This window comes from Stegastes partitus, unplaced genomic scaffold, assembly GCF_000690725.1.
Source record: "Stegastes partitus isolate 25-593 unplaced genomic scaffold, Stegastes_partitus-1.0.2 Scaffold2248, whole genome shotgun sequence".
In the NCBI taxonomy this organism is placed as follows: Eukaryota; Metazoa; Chordata; class Actinopteri; family Pomacentridae; genus Stegastes; species Stegastes partitus.
The window spans coordinates 41,142-61,982 of NW_007579979.1; the positions used below are offsets into that span (position 1 = coordinate 41,142).

Below are 20,841 nucleotides of genomic sequence, written 5' to 3' on the forward strand. Positions count from 1 at the left end.
TTCTGGACATGTTGTGAGCTTTCATAATATTACACAGAATTCAAAAAATGGTTGCAAGAAAATGAAGAAACTAGTGGAGAGAGAGAGAATGATTCATTATTAATGAGATTAATTGGAAGTGTTTAGCTGCAGAACATCCTTTGGGCTCAATTTCAACCCAATCCAGTGAAAATAAACGAGGGTGAAGCTGGAAACAGAAATGAATCAGTTTTTATAAAAATATGTAAATACAGAACTTGTTTATCAATGTTTTTTTTTTAACTGTGTTTGATTACAGTTTAGTTGTGGATTCAGCTGAAGCTGTTGCACAAACCTGCTTTGGACAAATCTGGACACAAACTGCTGAACGATGCAAAACTGAACCAGAACCTGCAGCCAAAAGAAAGAAGCTAAAGGCTGGATGGACACAGTGTGACGTCTCAACGAGGTGAATGTCCTGAGCAGAGAGTTTGTCTTACGAGCACTTATCAGATATTAGTTAAATTAGATTCATCTTTCATAAGCTTCAGTGATGATTTAAAACGACCAACTTAAGCAACAGCACATTAGTTCTCATGTACGTCGATGTGCCTGTTTTGCCTGCATGAGAAAATAATTAGAGTGAGCAACTCAAAAAACAGACTATCTGGCCTGCAGCGATTTGCTAAAAAAAGGAATTAACAAGACATTGTGCCACCACAGTGTGAGTCTGAGCCTGTCCACCCCTATAAAAACCAACTGAGCTTCAGGATTTTGCATGAACTTAACAGATTTTATTTTATTTTATTTTTTGCAAGAAAATCCCTGACACGAGCTGGGAGTTTGGTGTGAGCTGATGTGAGGAGACGTCCTCGTGTTACTGAATTAATTCTCAGCTGAAAATGTTGCTTTAAGAAGATCTTACAAACTGTTCGCTAAGAACAATAATAATCAAACATGAATCAGTGAAATCTGAGTACAGTGTGTTATTAATGTAGGTACAAACACCTGCAGAGCTGCTTTTAACTAGGATTTATTACAGAATATACGATTTCTTGTGAGTATACAATTAGTAGATACAGTACTATGAGTAGTGTGCTTATCAGTTTGGATGCTGTTGATCTTTCCGTCTAGTCTATTTTATTTTTTTATTTTTTTGCTGAAAATCCGACTGTAGTTTGTCCATCTCGGTCCAGAGGACCTTTCTGTTTTCTTGGTGCATAAACTAGATGTTTTTCTGTGTTGTTGCCCTGTGAGGAGGCAGTTTATTACCAGGTGAGGCTAAAAGGTGAAACACCTGACAGGATGTGCAGCTTACCAGCATTAAAGCCCTTTAGTTGACAAGGCAGAGGGAGGAAGCTGTTTAAAAACGCACAGAGACGTCATCAGACTGAAGCCAGTCGTCAGTCTTTGATACGATCTAAGAGGCAAAAAATTCAGGCTTTGAAAATGAACTGAATGAGCCACGTCTTGTCTTATCATACACCAGGGAATCTACTCCACCGCTGGCCGTCGTTTTGTACCAAAAATGTCACCACAAAGAAACACAACTCAGTGGAAATCAACCAAGTTCTGAAGTTCTTCTGGTTTTTTAAATGTGCTTTTCTTGCTAGAAGATCAAATCAATTCCAGCTTTTATTTACACTATTTCTCAATTAACCCTCTGAACTCCAGGAGTTTGAACGTTTTTTTTTTGTTCCCATCACAATTTTTAAATTTTTTTCTCACTGTACACTCATTTTTCACTGCAACATGAAGTCCTGCACACATCTGGAAACAGAACAACCACGAAGGAGGAGAAAAGTTAGAGACACAGTTAGAATGCCATAGATCACTAAAAAAAGGAAAAAGAAAGTTTAATTATTTTACTGAATCATTTTTCCAAGTGCCTACAGATGTTAAAATGTTGGAAAACCATAGTGGCTCTGCAGATATTTTACCACTTACATGCTTTTCTCCTGTCTGCTCTGTTTAAACACATTGTGCAGTTCAGCCGAGCAGCACCTGAATGTTTGACGCCATGTGACTGTTTCTAACTGAATTTTAATGTTTTTGGTACATTTTTAAATTAAAAGTGTAGAATAAAGTTTTTTGATGATCAGTGAAACGCGTGATGAGTTTAAGGACTGCTGGAAAGTTGAAAATCCAGCATTTTTTTCCTCTTTTTACAGTTTTGGGCAACAAGTACAATTTTGGCAGTTTTCAAAAAGCTTTTCAAACCCGCCGGCAGGTTTTGGGGTTCAGAGGGTTAATACAGAGCCACTGTTGATGTGTTGCACTTTATTTATTTCCTGGTTAAATTTAGTGGTTTTAATTTCGTTTTCTATTGTAATACTGTGGTTGAATCAGAGCCTTGCAGCCGAGGCGGAGTTCCACCTGCAGCTGGTTTCAAACTGAACGGAGGGATCAGAAGTCTCCCGGAGGAGTCGAGGCCTTCTCCAGGGAGTCGTAGTGAACTTCATCAAACTGCTCGTCATCCTCCTCCTCCTCGACTTCCTCCTCGTCGTCAGAAAGGGGCGGTTTGGCCGGAGCCTCCACGGCCGGCTCGCAGGGCGGATCAGCGCTGGAGGAAGAAGTAAAAGAAAAAAACCTTTAGCCTCTCTTTTTATTACCTGCTAAAACGCTACGAAAGCCATGCTGAAAACTGTGAATAATGTGAGAAAAGGTCACACAGGAGGGATGGTTGTTTGGTAGAAATGATGCAGCTGAAAAAAAAAATAAAGAAAGGTCTGATGAGTCATGCAAAAATAATAATAATAAAAAAAAAAACCAGAGGGGAAACTGAAACACATTTCGAGGAAAACCACCGAGGCCCACAGATGAGGTCAGCAGTCACATCACATGGAAACAAACAGCAGCGGTGATGGAACAACAAGCCGGAGAGAACTCCACCACCCCCAAAGCCAACAACAGAGATAATGAAAAACTGAAAGAGGAGGCGGATGCATGGAGACCCGAAGCTCGTTCACTTACGATGGGGTTTTGGTCTCTCAGAATCGGGCGTAATCGGGCCCTGTACTGAAAGGCAGAGACAGTCCGCATGTGTCAACATTCAGCATCCAACAGCAGCCGACACATTATGCTCTGGTACGACACAAGGCAGTGAGGAAATGCTATCGACAGCTTAACCGGCTTTACTCTTATAAAATGTGCATATTTAGTTTAACACAAGTCATCAGCATTAAAAGGAATAAACAACCAAAATCATGAGTGAGATGACTGGAAGCCTCGTTTAAATTAGTCTTCTGTCCTCGTTTGTTTGACTGCATTAAACCAGAAGCAGTAAGAACGGGCTGATCGATATGGTGTCATCCAGGGTCAATATTCAAACTGATTATTGATCATCAACGAGATTATTAAAAGATATTTGCATGAAAAATGAAAATCTTGGTGTCAACATTGAAAATGACACAAACTCCAGCATCAACGTTTGTTGAAATAAGTCAAAGGAAGTTTGCAAAGTTACAGAATCTCAATTCTTCTTCTTTTTTTAACTAAAAGAACTTTTCAACATTTTCCATCAGGTGTTAACGAGCTGTTACTTGTGATGCATAACCAATAACATAATGTTGGCTGCAGCATCAACACCAAATTATCACAGTTTTTAACTTTACTATTTAATCAGGAATCTGAAAATGTATGATATCAGTAATTAGAAAAACGCTGATTATTGGGTCCAGTATTTGGCTAAACCCTAGAAATAAGTATACGTGCACCTATATTTAAGCATGTGTTTGAGGTATTTATACTGCATTTTTACTCCTTTACTGCCACTTTTCACAAGTAGTTGGACTCTAACGGTACGCTACTTCTATCTGATGCTGAAGTTACAGGTTGTGTCACCGATTTAAAATCATGAGAAACAGAATCTTCAGAATATAAACTTTGTAGGAAGCATCTCTCTCCTAAGGTTGAAGTTTGGCGGCGCCATGCTGGGAATCTCCACTAATAAACTAAATAAAATGAATAAACTAATGAAGTAAAAGAGATGTCAGACAACTACAACCAAGTCTGTGTGTGACACAAAAAGGTCGATCAAACTGAGAAGAATTGAAGGAAGATGTTAGGTTGGAGTAATTCTTTAACTGATCTAAATGCAAAAACTTCCTAAAACTAGAGACATAAAAAGAGTTTACATGTGACAGCAGGGATATAATCCAGTCAGACATATAGGTACAATACTCCGATATAGTTTAGGGTTTACAGGACAACATTTAAACAATTCAGCGCTCTGAGAACAACCATGACATACAAAATATTCACCTCTTCTGTGTGTTCTTAAAGGTCAGTGTGCAGGATTTAGCGGAATCTCGTAGTGAAATTGCAGATCAGCTAAATGCACCTCGCTTGTTTCTAAGGTTCTGTAACTACATGACGAGCTTACATACTGGATATTAGAAGTGCATTTGTTACAAAAAGAACCACATTCTGTCCATATTGTCTCAGTACTGTTGTTATCAGACGGCTCATTATATGCCAGACCGTGCATAACGAAGCCATTTTATGAAATAAACTCAGCTTTAGACCACAAACGCTGATGGAATTCAGCATTTCTAGTAACAAATAGGATCAAAAAGCAGAAATAAACACTCTGGATGAGTTATTTTACTGGAATATTAACTTTTCAGCTGCTCAAAATAAAAATAAAAAGATGTTTTGCTTCCTTTTCATCTTTGCGAGAGAAAATAAACAATTTAATTCACTGTACTGCTCATGCAACTTGAAGCTTTTAAGGTGGAACGACTTCTTTATGTAAATCAGTCAACATACCTAAAATGTAAATCCGACACCTCGGACCATTTGTTTTTACTGGCTGTCTTGGTCGATGTACACTTTAGACATGACTGGATCCTGAAGTGATAAAGAAAATGTACGTGAATTTCAACCACATCATGCAAACTGCAAATAATCTACTTTCTCGCTTGGAGAAAAAGCAGCAGCGCAACGTTTTACAAAACTACACAAAAAAAGTGAAAATGTTCCTTCCAGAACAATGTTTGGTTTGTCTGTTCTGAGCTAGAAAGACGGCGATGCAACATGTCAAATCAAACACTCTGTAGACATAAAACTCACTCTAAGGTGACAAAAACACACCAGTTCCTATTTTCAGGTGACTATAAGCAGATAAAACCCTAAATATGAGAATTATACTCCATTCCTGTTATTAGATCCCTTTGAGCCTGACACGCTGAGCCTTTAAGCTGAAGTTAAATGCAAGATTTTTACATTTCCTGAGCACTGCTCCACTCTGGCATCAGTACTTTAACCGTTTAAATGAAGTCACCAGAGGCTCCCAGTCAAACTCGGTGATGATCTTGTTTGTTTACAGCAGCGACTACTAATGATGTAGCTGCACTTAGTGAGATAATTAGGAGGTCAAACCACTACATGAACACATTTATAAAAACACAAACAGATCAGGGCTCCACACAACGCACCGCGGCTGTGTGTTCACGTGGAAATCATGACCCAGATATATTAAAATATATGTAAAGACGAGCGAGATAACACAGGCAGCTACACAGACAGGCATCTAAACCACAACACGGGGGATCCAGAAACAAACAGAAGAACAGACGCAGTGATAAAAAGTGAAAATGCTATGATTAGGACACACAAACACACACACACATACAGTTGAGTTGAAAAAGGTACCTTTGCTAGCAGCAGGAGGAGCAGACCAGTGGGTGCATGGCGGGTCGGGATGCAGTGGAAATACTACAGAACACACACACTGTACATGCAACAAGGCCGGTGGGAGGTTATGATGGGTCTCAGATCCGCAAATGTCGACATGAGAGGTGACTTCAAATGTGCGAGGAGGAGCCGCTGGTTAATGCGCTAAAGCAAAGATTCTTCTGTTAAACTTTTAGAGAAGTCTGCAAAGAAGCGCTTTAATTCTGCCACAGACACGAGCTCAGAGTCGAGAGCTTAATTAGCTGCTGCTGTGGGTTGCTCTAAAACAAAGATAATTGGCTTAGCAAGCTGGAAGAAGAACACACATTTGGCCTTGACGAGTAATTTTTGAGACAAATGAACAAAAAAAAAACAAAAAAGAGAAATTCAAAGGCTTGTGCTACAAAGGCCTTCTGCAGGGGGGGAAAAAAATAAATAAATGAGCAGAAACAACAGAAACGTCCAGCTGAATAAATTTATTTTATACCTTTTTAGAGTAGAAATTCACCATACATTTGAGGTCATCAATGGTACACGTTTTGGTGCCCCCAAAGCATGCATTATCCATAAATTCTCTACACAATATTTTGATGTTGTCTATATTCGTTTACAACAGAAAACCCCTCACAGTCAAAGCACGTCAGTGGATGTAGGAGTTATCGGGCCACAGGTGATCGGTGTGCTATCTCTGCAGGCATACCTTGGACTAGTTTAGTGGAGAAAGAAGAAACACTGGCAGCTTCCAGTCGTTTGCACTCGACTTTTGTCTCTAAATTCATCAAAACAGAGATGGGAAAAAAAAAAAAAAAAAGTAGGGTGGTTGGCAAAAGCTGAGGGGAAAGACGAGTGTTAGGTCACAGGAGAAGAGACAGCAGACATGTGCAGCAAGGACAACAGTTCTACAGTGCAAAAAGGTCCATCTGGAGTCAAGTCTCCAATCAAGTCTTGAAATATTTTTCTTTTAAAAACAAAAAATTGAAAAAAAAATGGCAGATCAGGAGAAAAAGTGAAAGCACCTGCCTCGAGAGAAAATATTCAAAGACATTAAAAGTTTGAACATTTTTGCAGTGCAGGAGGCACAGGAGAGGAGCACAGTTTCAATTTTCACCTCCTCTCTTTGGTAAAGACAGACAGAGATTTGTGTAAAAACCTCATAAAAAGCCAACAACGTTCCAGTTAGTGGACACCAGATGTGGACGGAGGGACAGCGGTTAGTACAGACAGGCGCCGACGTACAGACAAGCAGACCAGCGTCTTTATTCAGCACAGAGAGAATCAGACAAACACTTGTTTTATCTCCAAAACACGATGCTTCTTTTTTTTTTTTTCTTTTTTTCTTTAAACTCACTCGGGTTTGAAAGTCAAGCGTTTAGTAGCAAAGACAACAGTACGAGAAGGCTGAATGAGGTTTCAACTGGAAATTAACTTCTCTCCCCGTCAAGGCTGCAGAAAAAGCTGCACCTGTTTTTTCTCTGTACACTGGATAAATGCTGCGTAAAACACCGAAGATGCCGTTTAATTATCACAATACTGCTGGTGCTTCATTTGAATCTCTGGATCCAGAAGTTCATCAGCATGTTTAAAGTCCTAAGTTGCTATAAAACTACATTATTTACGTTGATTAATCCACAGTAGAGGCACGAAATCTGAATATGCTCCCAGTAGGGCTGAACAATTACTGCAAAGGCTGCAATATAGAATATAAATGATGCAGCGTTTAAACTGGTTTCATGTTTTAAATCTTTAAACAGAAGCTGGACTTGAAATATCTGTCAGAAAAACCACAGTTTGATGTTTTCTTCTCAACTGTTCAGCCCTGGTTTGAATATGGAAAGAGAAAAAAAGAAGATTAAAAATGTTGTCTTTCCAGTCTTTTAAAAATGTTGGTGATTAATTTTCCTCATCATGAACTAGAGCAGCTATAGCTTCATGTGTGAAAATTATCGTAAAAGAAAAAAAAGCTTTAAAAGGATTAAAATCATAAAATGGTTGTGAGGTCATGTGCACCGAGCCAAACAGCAGGACCAGTTGTTTTTCTTTCATGCATGAACGACAGACAGCAAAAGGCTGCGACTATCTGAATTCAGTCTGAAAACTCTTCTTGATGATTTTCTTGTCTCACATCCCAAATTTCCCCCAAAATGTTTAATTTACAGTCATAAAAATCTGACGAAAGCAGCAAATGTTTGTATTTGAGAAGCTGAGGCCAACAAATGTTTGGCGTTCTCGCTCGATAAGTTACTCAAGACACTTAATTACCACGATATCGAGCTGCTGAGCAAACGGGGACGAGGGTACGTTGACCCCATTCAGCCTTGACAATATATTCACACACACACCACGATAGAAAGTCGAAGGACCCCGAGCACCTGCGATAGTGTGTCTGAGCGCAGCGTCCCTCCGAGTTCAAAAAGGCCGAAAACGTTACAGTAAGTTTGTGTGCACAGAGAGTCAGAAATATAGACTATTACTTGGATAAGGTGCGTTTTTCATAGATACTGTATGACAAGCACTTCTGTATGGCACATTTATGTACAGTAAACATGTTCTCGGTTCCATACGTTGAAACATTTACATAAGCTGTTCACTACTCGCGATACAGGGCCTCTTATGTCAGAGGAATACAAAAACCTCACAGCATGAAAAGGTAAAATTACTGTTAAATACTGAAAGATCCAGTAAAAGATTGTTATGTTGCTTCTTGTTTTTTTTTTTTTTTCCTTTTTACATTATGAAAATCCTCTTTGGGATCGACAACTTAAATCTAACACCCTGATTTACACATACCCTTTACATTGTCATTCCAAACGGAGAGCACTGACATTTGTGGAAAATCAGGTTTCCTTTGGTGGGGAAATATGATCCCCGGCAATATACAAAAGAAATGTACATGCATGAAAGACAAGCAAAAGATACATTTTCCTCAGAGAAAATGTCCATCACGATGACTCTGATGGCGCAAAAAGTTCCGCTCTGGTTCTGGTTTGGCTTGGCGTGGCTGCGCACCGAAGCTTCGCCGGCGGCCCAGTGTGGCAACGGGCCGGTTAGACGGCACAGAGTGACGAAGGAAGGATCAGAGAGGGGAGGAAAAGATGGAGACCCAAACCTCCTCCTCCTCCTCCTTCTTCTCCTCGCATTGAGCGGCTCTGGCAGAGTTTATTGCCGTTAAAGCAGGAGATAGGAAGGCAGGAAAGAGCGGAGGGAGGACGGGAGGGAGGTAAAAAAGGATGAGGGATGGCTGAGGGGCAGCAAGGTTCCTGTCCTATCACATCGTCTGGCTCAGTCTGTTTGTCTGTCTGTCCTCACACTGTCGAAATCAATTTGCCCTCTGTGGAACTGTGGACAAAGAGAGGGAGAGGCTTCCAGGTGGGCTGACTCAAGGAGAAACAGCAGCAAACACAACCACGGAGAGGCAAGAACAACTCGAAATAAACCCCCACAGCCTGCACACCTAACCTCCCGCGAGTGCTTTTACTTGTAGTTAACTCTGAATGCGAAGCGGGGAGGCAGGGATTGGGTGGGTGCGGTTAGCGGACGGAGGCTAGTGGAGCTGCGTGGTGCATGATGGGGGAAGAAGCAGAGAAGCATGAATGTTTCTGAACCAAAACAAAGTAAATTTAACAAAAAAAAACAAACTTAAAATGAACAGAAAACAAATGAACATGCCTTAAATCTAGTCTTACAGAGAGCAACGCTGGTTCCTGTTGGTCCTGTATGGATGGAAAACCAGCATCTTGTGCGCAATAAACATTAAACTCATATCAAACAAACAGAACCAAACAGAAAACACAAAAGAGAACAAAACGGAAACGACACTAAACTGTGTCCTGCTGCTTGTGTGTTTGCGGGTCTGCGCCAAATCCCTCGCCTCTCCATCTTCAGCTGTTTCATCGTGGTCAACTAATTCTCTTCTTCCAGCCCCGAGCCAACAGGACAAAACTCCTCTTTGGCTTCCCACCCAAAACTCTGTGAAACAACTCAACTGGCTTCTGGTATTCATACTACATTAAACATGAACTAAAACAAGTGAAGTGGATCTTACCTTGTGGGGAAGCGTGGTTCGTACTCTTCCACTGCTTGCTGTAAAGAGAGAAAACAAGGAGCGATTTAGACGCTTACTTGTGCAATTTATTCAGCCATACTTTTTTCTGTTTACCACAATACAACTACCTTTATTTTAAGTGTGTACTTTTGCATGTAGTAATATGCAGTTTGTGGTAGAAGTGAGGCATCATTTGTCTGTACACTACAACATATAACTTTAGTATTCAGTCACATCATGCTGCAACTTTTGCGCTGCTTGAAACAAAAAGAAAACTTGCACGGTTCTCATTTTCTCAAGTCTGTCGGCTTAAAAGCTTCTTGAGTACACAGTTTTATATTTAATTTTATTTAAAAGATGCTGCGTTTGTTGGCATGCAGCGTCCACGTGTGCACAAAAAACAAAAAAAAGGAGGCAAGGAACGGGAGAAAAATGCTGAAAAAAAGGAGAAGATTTGGTTGCAAAAAGAAAAGCAATGTCAAAAGTTGGAGCGTTTAAACGAGCAGCACAAACCTCTGTCTGCTGTGCACCGTATGAGAAATGCTGCAAACTGCTTTCTTTGGCTTTTTATAAATGATTTTAAATCCCTAATGCACATACAGTCTAATACAAAACTCACCCCACTCCTTCTAGAATTTAAATTATTTCCAAACTGATTTCTGGTGAAAACATCTGGATTCTGTCATACTGCAGACAAACAGTTCTGATCCATGCAGCCCTATTGTGCAGCTCGAGCCTGTTTGTATTTGTGTGATGGATCTTCCGCTGTGCAGAGTGCTGTGGGTCAGAAAAGCATGCTGGCTCGCCTGCGACTGGACGTAGTCGAACAATCTGGTATTTCTGGCAAACTGCATTCAACGTTCTATGTAACGTGACACACTAAATATTTTTTTCTGCCCTTCTATTGTATGAGACCGTTGCAATGAGCACCGCAGCCAGCAGGTGGCAACAGAGAAACACAGCTGAAGACACTCGGCAGCATCTCAGCAGAGTCACCGTGCGACTACAAACCTAACTTGGAAATGTTAAAGTCGTGTTTTCTAGTCAAAGAAGGAGAAATAATAATATGTTTAGTCACCCACTTTCCAGTTCTCTCACAGCTTTTTGATCTATTTTGGTGATTGGCTGATCAACTACGAGCTCTATACTGCAACTTGGTCAGTGTAACCTTCTATAAAAACTCCCTTCTCAACCAAAATTACACGCATTGTTGACGGTTAATATCTAATGATGGATAACTTCTGACCTACAAATCCTCACATCAGAGCTTCCTGGCCACAACATGTCATAAGCTTAAACAAAGTCCTCCTTAAATGTCAGCAGAGATGTTTCCATCCTTAAACGCAGCGAAACGCCGGAAAGAACAATTTAAGTTGTTACATGACTACTGAGCAATTAGGCATCGCCCACATGTAATGTTCCAGGTGAGGCGTAGGAGGGGAGCTGGGCTGATACAGAAGGGTTTAGCGTTGCATAAGTCTACTTCTGCAAAATTAACCTCCCTCCCTCGCCACCACTGCTGCCTTTATTTTTTTATTTCCTGCAGTCAGCTGGGCGAGAGCTGCCTCCGTTATCAACCGATGCCTGTCAGAAGCGCTTCCCTCGGAGACGGAGGCAGCCAGGCGCAGAGGAAGACTTCTGCCACGTCTCGCACTCGACCCTCCGTAAGCAGGAACGTGTGAAGCCGAGTAGAACTGATTCCTGCGTTTATGTAAGCTAATGTAGCAGAGGAGCTCGAACTCGAGAGCGCCGCTGGAGGAGGAGACGGGCTGTCAAAGCAGAGCCCATCCTGAGCTACCTCCAAACTTTCTGACACCAGACTGGCGCAGATCTCTGCCAGGTTTTTCGGCGACGGCTCGTGTCATGTGTGAACTCGTGTGTGGGTTGATGCCGGCGTGTTTGTTTTTGCGGTCCCCCCACCTGTGGGAAGCCTGGCACCGCCACGCTGTAGGGGCGCTGCTGTCTGCCGTGCAGCGCTGCAGCGCTCTGTGCTGCCATACGGGAGTGGATGCCGTATTCGGGGCCGGGCAGAGCCATGTCTTCCCTCTCTAGAAGGTTGCCTGTGCTGCTGCTTTTGCCGTGGTGGAGGCTGGAAATGCACAGAGAGAGAGGAAACTGTAAACATGTTGTCCCCACGGGGCAAACCGGGAACAAATCTGTGATGTCTGAGTGTTTACGGGGAAAATCTGCCAAGAAGTCGTCGGGGGAGTGTTGAATTTTGACGGTTTCACATCAGACGAGCACAAATCAATGTCTGTTTGGTATCAATTTCTATACAATAAAGAGCAAGCACGCTTTTCTCATTTGCAACTCCCCCGAGTCTTGCTCAAATCATCAAAAAGAAGAAAAACAACCATGTAGATAAATGAATAAACACCTGATTGGAGATGTTTGACGCGCCTGAGTGTGCTTCAGCAGTGAATGCCTCGTTTTTCCTGCAGAGTCTTTAATTTAACCGTTTAATTAATCACAGGGCCCCAAACACATTCATGATTTCCAGAAGAGCCCTTCAAACTGCACTTAATTTTCTCTATGTTAGACAACATCATGAGGTCTTTGAGTCATAAAGAGGCTTCGGGGGCAAATAGTGACTTTTACTTCGACAGTGTGCTTCTAATAAGGATGCAGAGGCAGTAATTTACTTTGTTTTCCTCCTAATTATTTGATGACCTGGTAAAATTGATGTCATTTTTCAAAACCGTTGTCAGTTCAAAGCACAATTACGGCCGCACGGCATTTGCAAACACTCGGTTTGTTCATTAATTTAGTACAACGGTTAAAATCTCGACACGTCACAGAAACAAAACACCTACTTGTGTACTCGCAGTTGCCTCATTGAGTCGCCGTCGTTGTCAGAAATCACCCGAGTGTAGGAGAAAGGAAACCAGCCACGCCTGCAAAGGAGGAGCACCGGAGATTAGCAACAGAGAGAAACCTACACTATAGTTATCGCTCCTGGCTCAACACTTTAGGCAAATACAGATGAATCTCTGAACTCCAAGCAGTTTCTGGATGTTTTTTTTCTGCTCCTGTCTCACTTTTCCTCAACGTGGGTTCATTTTTCACTGCAGTATAAAGTCCTGCACCTCAGTGGAAACAGAACAGCCATGACTAGAAGCAGAGAGAACTCTTTGAGAAATGTCTTTTGTACAGTATGATGTAATTATAACACCATAAAAAAACAAAAAAAAACAAAGGCGACTGCCCACAGGTGTCACCAACCATTTAAAAAAATGGAGGCTCCACATATTACAGACATTTAACTTTTTATATTTTTGCAACTTTTACAATTCGGGCGTTTTTTTTCCACTCTGAACTTCTTCCAACATCTTGCTCCCCTGCACACAGTTTCTGAGCCGTGCTGCATTTATGTTATTGATCCAGTATGTGTAATTTTTCTCCCAGTTGTTTTAAAATTTGTCATTAAACTTGTTTCCTCTCTGCTCTGAGTGAACACTGCCTGCAGTTCAGTCAAAAAGTACCTGAACTTTGTGTCCAAATCTTGTGAAAACATTTTATTTCTTAGCAAATATTTAAATCAGACACTTAGTGATTAGCTCAAGAATGCAATCTGACAATTCTGTCCATTTTCACAGCCTGGTGTCATCATGGGGATTCCTTTACAGGTAACTTGGCTTTCAAACTGGTGGGTTTTGGAGTTCAGAGAGTTCATCGACCACTGCCTGGTCCTCGTGTCTTTGAGCTGCACTCACATCCTCGTCTTCTCGTTCTCGCCGTAGTGCCAGCCGTCGCGAGCCTCGGGGACCAGCAGGGTTATCACGTCGCCCTCGGCGAAGCTCAGCAGGGTGCTGTTATCGCCGGCTGCATGGGAGAAGATGGCCTGGACACGAGTTCTTCCGTTCCTCTCCAGGCCTGCAGCCATGGAGCTGGACCGGGGCAGTGTACGGGTCTCCGCTGGTGACGGGAAAAAGACTCAGTCAGATTTCATGTTCTCTTTATCGCAACTGATTTGTGTAAAACATGGTGTGTAGCTGCCGCGCATCCACTTCCTGCTACACAACACTTGGGACAATAATATGCTTCTCTACTCAACAGTCTACATAGATTTACTAGATGTACAGCTCCCCTTTGAAATTCTAAATGGCTCCACTTTTGGTGAAGCATGTTCCTGTTCTGGATCTATTTTTACTCAGATTCTGTCTTTCTCAGTTTTAATATTGCATTTCTTTCTATTCCCACTTGCTTTGGCCCGTTTCTTATTAAAACTACACACATTGTGTGTGACAGCTTGCTGGATGCATCCCATTAGCTCTGTTTTATACCCGAGATGCAATAATACTTTTCAAGAAATATAACAGCAAATGCACCTCGCAAGCATCGAGGCCCATTTGCTGTTATAAAGCATATTGAATGCCAAGGTAAAGCTGCTTTTAAGGATGTTTTCTCGCCACTCAACACACAACAAGCTGGCGTACACTCAGCCCTGACTTTATACTGGCTCATAAAGTTGTTACAGCCAGTGAGTGATTGTGTTTTTACACATCCAGCAGATAGAACAACAAAAACATTCATTTAAAGCCATTTTTTGTCCCCTTGATGGATGTAACTCCAGTAATAATGTTTTTTAACCTTGGCCTTTACCAAAACAAGACCGACTCTTTGGCTGCTGAACGTTCCAGCTCCTTCACCAGTTAGTCTCCTCGTCTTTCTGCTGTTTGGTGCTCGATGAAAACAGCTACTAACTGAGACCGAAACAGGGCTGGTAGCAGCGCTACGACTAAACAGAACTGCAAATGTAGTCTAAAGAGGCTAAAAAGTTCTGCTGAAGAGCAGAGTTGGATGACACTTCTGCCACTTTCATGCTGCATATGGCTGCTAAGTTGAAAATTGCAGCATCTCTGTGCGTGTTGGCAGGACCGGTCCTTATCAGGGTGGATGAATTTAGAGCACAGTTGGACACCAGTGCACTGTTCTTACTTAGCTGGGTCTTGCTCTTGGCCGGGGCCACCTTGCGGACAGGCAGGGTGTTGGAGTAAACCTCCCCTCCGTGCCGCTGGGTCTGCGGCGAGGCCTTTCCCTGGGCGATCTTTCCCTCCATCCACTGCTGGTAGTCGTCTCCTCCGTGGGCTCCGGCTGTTCCGTTCATCACCGGCATCCCTCCCTCCATCAGCCTCTGCGAACGCCATCAAATTTGCATGCAGGCGATTAAGACAAACTTTTCCTCCCTTTACGTCATTCAGAGCTCTTACATAACATCTAGTTAATAATCATGAAGGTGCAGAGTGGATCTGGGTCGCGAAACGCTGATTAATAAAAATGCAATATTTGAGTGTGTGCTGGCTGAAAGATAAACATATGGAATAACGGCAAAGGAGCACCCCGGTTTTTAATTAGAATCTCAGGCCAAACCGAAGCAGTCTTTCATGTAAATCTTGAAAGATATTTCTCAGAACGGACGCCTGAGAGGCGGAGGCTGCAAAGAGCCCGAGGATGGAAGGAATTTCAAGCCTGCAACAAGCTAATTAGCACGGCTTGCTAATGATTACATTTGCATTCGACAGGGTTTTCTGAAGAGGCTCCCATGATGCAGCTGCAGCGTCCAGGGTCAACACCTCCTGACAAATTATTACAGGTCTCATTAGACACCACTTACCTGTGTGTGTGTGAGCAAGTGTGTCATTCTGTCTTTGTGAGGACCAAACTGATTTTCTAACCTTGTGAGTGAAGACATTTCTGGAAAGCATTTTGTAAATAAAAACATTTTAGAGCTTCAAATCAGCACCCAGCTGCATTTTATTCCAATTTAAAACTCTTTAAACAGCAAAAATGAAGTGAGCCACTACAGTAGTCCATAAAAAAACGTCCTTCACTTCAGCAGCCGTTTTGGAATAATTTTTCCTTCAAATAAATTACTACAAAGAGGAAAAAGCACACAAGCCTTCAGTAAGCCTAATGGTGATTTAAGGTAGGTTTGGTTTGGCCGAGCATCAGATCTGAAATTCAGAAATGTTCTGATCATATGAATGAACCATGCACAGCCTCCAGTCGCTATCCAGCACTGATGGATAAATCCTGTCTGGTTCTCTTTGAACTAAACATGCATTTCTGTGTAATATCAGTACATCTACTGATGGAAGCGTCTTTGCAATATTATTGTTTTTCAAGATATGTGCAGATACTGATGTTTTCCACATTCAAAGCAGCTGTGCTTGATCTGAATTTCCACATATGAGAAGAATCTGTACAATATCTTTAGTACTTATCTATATTTCTTGTCTATTATCTTCATATATTCCCAACATGTTTGCATTATCTTCTTATGTTACTGCAGATTTCCCCACTCTAGGATTAATTATCTTATTGTATTTTAACAAAGTTTGATGTTGGCGTGTGTGTTATTCTGAAATTTGAAACCAGGATTTTCAGTTCATTCATCAGTTTTCAGCCTCCTTGATTATCAATAATTGGTACCGACTTAAAAAGACAGAAGAGGAACCGACCTGTTGCCCCATTGGCCCGCCGGCCCGGAGCGCCGCCAGCTCCGGAGGCACCGGCAGGGGTTTAGCACCAGGGATGGGCTCAGAGATGGGCATGCCGGGGTGATGAGCACCAGGAGGAAGGGTCCCCGCGGCGCCGCTCATCTGCTGGGCCAGAAACATGGCACGGTCCGGCAGCTTGTTGGGCTCAGCACACGCCTGCTGCCACACTGGGATCTTCTGGGCTAAAAGCTCTTTACCCTGGAATAAAAGACATGAGAGGCTTCAGATTGGACTGGGTTCGTGTTTAAAGGCAGTCTTGTAAATTTAGGCCAATTTGCCAACATACCGGGCCCAATTGGACTTTTATTCAAAATGACTTCATTCCATTCTGACCACAGCTTCACAAAGCTGCAGTGAAAATGTTAATTTTAGCACGTTCAATAAATAGTTTATTAGATTTTTTTTTTCCCATTAACTCCAAAAGTACAGAACAAAGGGCTTCGCTGTTACTGCACAATTACTAAATTATTTCAGCAATAGAGCATGTTCATGTTCCTCAAACACCTTCAAAGTGAAACCAGAAATCCCTCGTGAGCAACTCATTTTAGATAATCATCTGGAGTTACATAAGAAAACAATCATGATGAGCGACATGTTTCCCATTCGAAGAGAAAAACTGTTCAGAAAAATGTTCACAATGCAAGTAAACTGCAGATTTGCATTGAATTAATATATTTTTTTCCTTTCTTTCCTGCAGGATTTTTAATATTTTGCAACCTTCAGAGGAAAAGCTGATCATATATGTGTAATACCAGAAATCCCTCATCAGCTACTTCTTTTATAGAATCATCTACTTGTTTTTTCTTTTCTGCAGGATTTTAAAATATTTTTGCAACCTTTGGGGGTAAAACTGCTTCTGTAAATGTTAGATTTTCCCCCCATGGGTGTTAATATGGAAACACATTCACACGATATTAAGCAGGCGGGAAAAAAATAACTGAAAGGAAGGAAAAGAGCAGTTTTAACTCTGAAATGAGCTGAATATCAGAAATCCTGCAGGCAAAGTGGATGTAAATCTGCACATTTATTTGCATCGTGACTTTGTGCATATGCACATTCTTTTCTGAGCATCATACACACGAGCTATATCATGATGGCTTTCTTATGTAACCCAGCATGATGATTTAAAGTAGATGTAGGCCACAGGAGACACCAGAGCGAGAGCTGCGCATCCTCTTTGTGAATCCGCTCATTTGAGAAGCTTTCCGCTGGTGCGTGAACGGCCGAGTTGCATTTCCTACATACATTATACAGCAGGCCGGTTACATAAAGATACTCCTCATTTGCATTCATCAACAGCGAATAAATGAGGGAGTCCTGAATCCATGAATAAAGAAGAAGACGCTGAGGAGAATCTGCTTCTCCAACAGTTCTAACTCGGCCAGGCTGGTGAGGAGGATAAACACAGCGTGGATCCAAGGTTGTCTGGCCCTGCTGAGTGTACGTGGGCTGCAGCGTCAGGTGTCAGGGTGTGGGCGGCATGATCAAATAAATTAACACATACACAAAGAAACAAAGTACAGCAAAAACAAATTCCTACCAACAAAGTGAGCATCACGTAACCAGGGATTCATGCTCATGCATATTTATGCTTTCCGAATTAGCTGGAAAGTTCTGTGAGAGAATCCTCTGTCAATTCATGTTTCTTGCGGCTACGAGGCTGCACAATGTGAAATCACCATCCTGAGCTGTTCTCCAATCCGACTACCTCCATCGACAACATCCAGTCTTTCTCAGTTCATCTGGCTGCTGATGGGAAAGGCGTCGTTGCGACCCCAGTTAGCTTCTCAGATAACCAAGGCAGCGTGTGGGCGTCTTTACCAGCGTGATGGTAAACATCGATTAGCAGACGGTGGCTCTTTTCTCTCCTGCTCATCAACCGGGGCGCAAGAGCTTACCGAGACTTTAAATGGGAGATTTTGCTAATTTGCAAATGTGTCCTGGAGGTAAAACAATCAAAATCAACAATAGTTTCCTCTATGCATGCAGATGGCTGAAATTTATCACTAATATTTGCAGTACAACCAGATTGAACATTCTTGCTTCCTCCCTGAACATCAGTGTGACGTCTATAGTTGATCATTTGCTTGGTCGACATGTTCTCACCTGATTAAATTCTCTTTGGTCAACAATCTCTGGTGTTATGTTCACAATTAGAAAAGCTTTGCCTCAACAGCCTTCCTGGATTAATCCATTAGTTTTGGTGGCAGGAAGAGAAAACTACCTGTGAACACCCCCGAGTTTCCACAGCTTTGAACTGACCCAACCCAACTATAACCAGATGATCTTATGTGCTGTAAATACAAGCTTTTTATGTAGATTTTGAATTTGTTGACGCTTATGAAGCTGCAGGTAGAGAGCGTTCAGTGCATCAAGACCCATCTGGTTCATGTGCAGATTTATGTTTTCCCCAGCAACCATTTCATTAGTTTTAAAGAAGGTGTGACTTTAAGGTTTGCTTTGGTTGATTACAGCCTTAATCAGTCGTACGTAGCACTTACCTTTTAGTAATCTAGCGACACTTATGCAATCACCGAACACCCGACAAAGAATGCTTTGCTCAGGCTGCACTAACACTTATTTTAAAGTTTCGTCCTGTACATAAACCCCTTTTCATTACAATTAGCGCTCCAATTAATGATTATTTTCACTCTAAATTAAGCTGCTAATTTTATATAATCATCCAGAGTTGCTTGAGAAAACAATCATAAAGTCCTTTAGTCTTGTCTTTTATCTGGACCCTGAGTCTGTAATTAAGTTTGATTGATTGATTGTCAGAAAATTCACTTAAAAAAATTAAAAATAAATCACAGCCCATCTTCTAACGTCTTGTTGTTTTTCCTGCTAACGTATTCCGTTTATTATCACACACTGTAAAGACAAGCATCAAACCCTCATCCTGAAAGAGCTGAAAATAGAAAATATTTTGCATTTTTGCTCGAGGATAAAAAAAAAAAAAGAAGAAGAAATCCATTATTTCGATAGTTGCCAGTTCTTCAAAGACTAATTTAATCTTTGTGTGCATCATCACAGCAGCAGTTTGGGTTGTGTGCTTCCTCCCTCCGTCTATCAATCACTCATTCAGACACTTTCACACCCACACAGCGACTCTGAACCGAGTGTTCCTGCAGAAGTAGGTCATTCACTCTCCTGCCGCCTCCCCCCCTTCACCCTTCTCCTCACCCACTCGCCCTCCACGTCTACATCCTCTTTCGCTTCCCTTTCGCCACTTCACATTTAACCATTGTGAGGGAGCGCCATATGGGAGAGACGAGCTTTCTCTCGTCACTTTAGTCGGATAATGTGGGACTCCTGATTGGCTGCGCCGACGCATCCGAGGAGTCCTTGGGGTCGTTTTTTTTTTTTTTCTTTTTTCAATGAAATGGGAAAGAAAAGACGAGAATAAAGCAACATACAGTGAAGGTTTTTAAATGTGGGAGATGGATGTGACCTACATTTCCATTAGTGCATTCTGTGTGATAGAATAAAGTTGTGAGCCAGTTTTCTGTACATACCGACACACTTCAATCTGTGATGACATCTTACTTAGATAACACATCCTGTACCTCAACATTTAACTGTCTGCTAAACTAGTCAAGTTCAATAAAACTATATACTCCTGTGCAACTTTGTGCTCCTGTGTCTAATATTCTGGTGTTGAAGCATCTCCGGGTTAAATCTCTGAAGGTCAAAAGCATCGCGAGGTGTCGCTTTCATGGTTTGCATTCATATTGAAAATCCAAATCAAGCTTTTGCCCTACAGCTCCCTGGGAGGTTTCTGTCCTCTCTGGCCTCACCTTCGGACCCCCGCGTTACCACTTGACAGGTGTACCGCCTCGGTCGAACTTCCCACCTGTCGCCGACCCCGGAGCGGTCACAACCAGCAGGTGAGGGGCAGTCAATGCCAAAAGCAAAGGCTTAAGTTCCCACCTCACCAGATAAGCGAAAAAAATAAAAACAAAAGCACAAAGGGTCGCTTTTGGACGTGAGGACTGCACCTGGATTTCAAACCGGACCAACGTCTTGGCTCTTTTTGCAATATTAACAAAAACAGCTCACCAAAATGTGTTTCTGTGGGGATGAAATAAAAAGGGCAGCTGCTGAATCTGACGACGGTTAGTTTAAACGTTTTTTCGGTTTCCAGAGAGTCACACTGGACGCACCCGATATGTATTAAAAAGTTATAGCACTTTTCTACTTGCAGAAACTTGGGGTTCAGGGTCTTTCCTAAAAACACTTTGGTACGCAAAAGGGCCGGGGATCGAACCACCGACCTTGCGATTTGTGTACAAACCAGAATGCATTGCACGGCTGCTTACATACACAATAAATGGAAAGTGTTGAAATGACAGATCCTATGGACACGTACCATAAGAGTTGTGGTATTTCACTTTCTAGCATTTAGATCTAGTCTTCAAAGTTGCTTTTTAGGTTTCACAGCAACACTATCATCTATTTGGAATGGTCACTTACTAACACGAGTCCCATATTCTCTCACTTTTAGCTCTATTTTTGGTCTCCACCAACCCTTGAGGGTAATATTTGGTTCTTTGGCTGTTAAAAGCTCCACTAAGTTGTTGCTAATAGTGTCGATTTACTGTTTGGTGCGAAAAATACCAGCTACTTCTTTTATAGAATCATCTACTTGTTTTTTCTTTTCTGCAG

At 41.9% G+C, this 20,841-nt stretch overlaps 1 protein-coding gene across 1 annotated transcript in view; it reads right to left on the reverse strand.

Moving 5' to 3' along the window:
* Positions 1 to 2,129: 2,129 nt before the first annotated feature.
* The window catches only part of LOC103374443 (brain-specific angiogenesis inhibitor 1-associated protein 2-like), an 84,756-nt gene continuing 66,044 nt past the window's right edge, over positions 2,130 to 20,841 (reverse strand). Inside the window, exons 9-15 of the mRNA XM_008304535.1 lie at positions 16,138 to 16,374; positions 14,615 to 14,810; positions 13,390 to 13,591; positions 12,490 to 12,570; positions 11,597 to 11,765; positions 9,677 to 9,714; positions 2,130 to 2,521 (exon numbers count right to left, since the gene is read on the reverse strand). Coding sequence (XP_008302757.1) covers positions 2,365 to 2,521; positions 9,677 to 9,714; positions 11,597 to 11,765; positions 12,490 to 12,570; positions 13,390 to 13,591; positions 14,615 to 14,810; positions 16,138 to 16,374 — 1,080 coding nt within the window. The 3' untranslated portion in view covers positions 2,130 to 2,364. The remainder of the gene's footprint in view (positions 2,522 to 9,676; positions 9,715 to 11,596; positions 11,766 to 12,489; positions 12,571 to 13,389; positions 13,592 to 14,614; positions 14,811 to 16,137; positions 16,375 to 20,841) is intronic.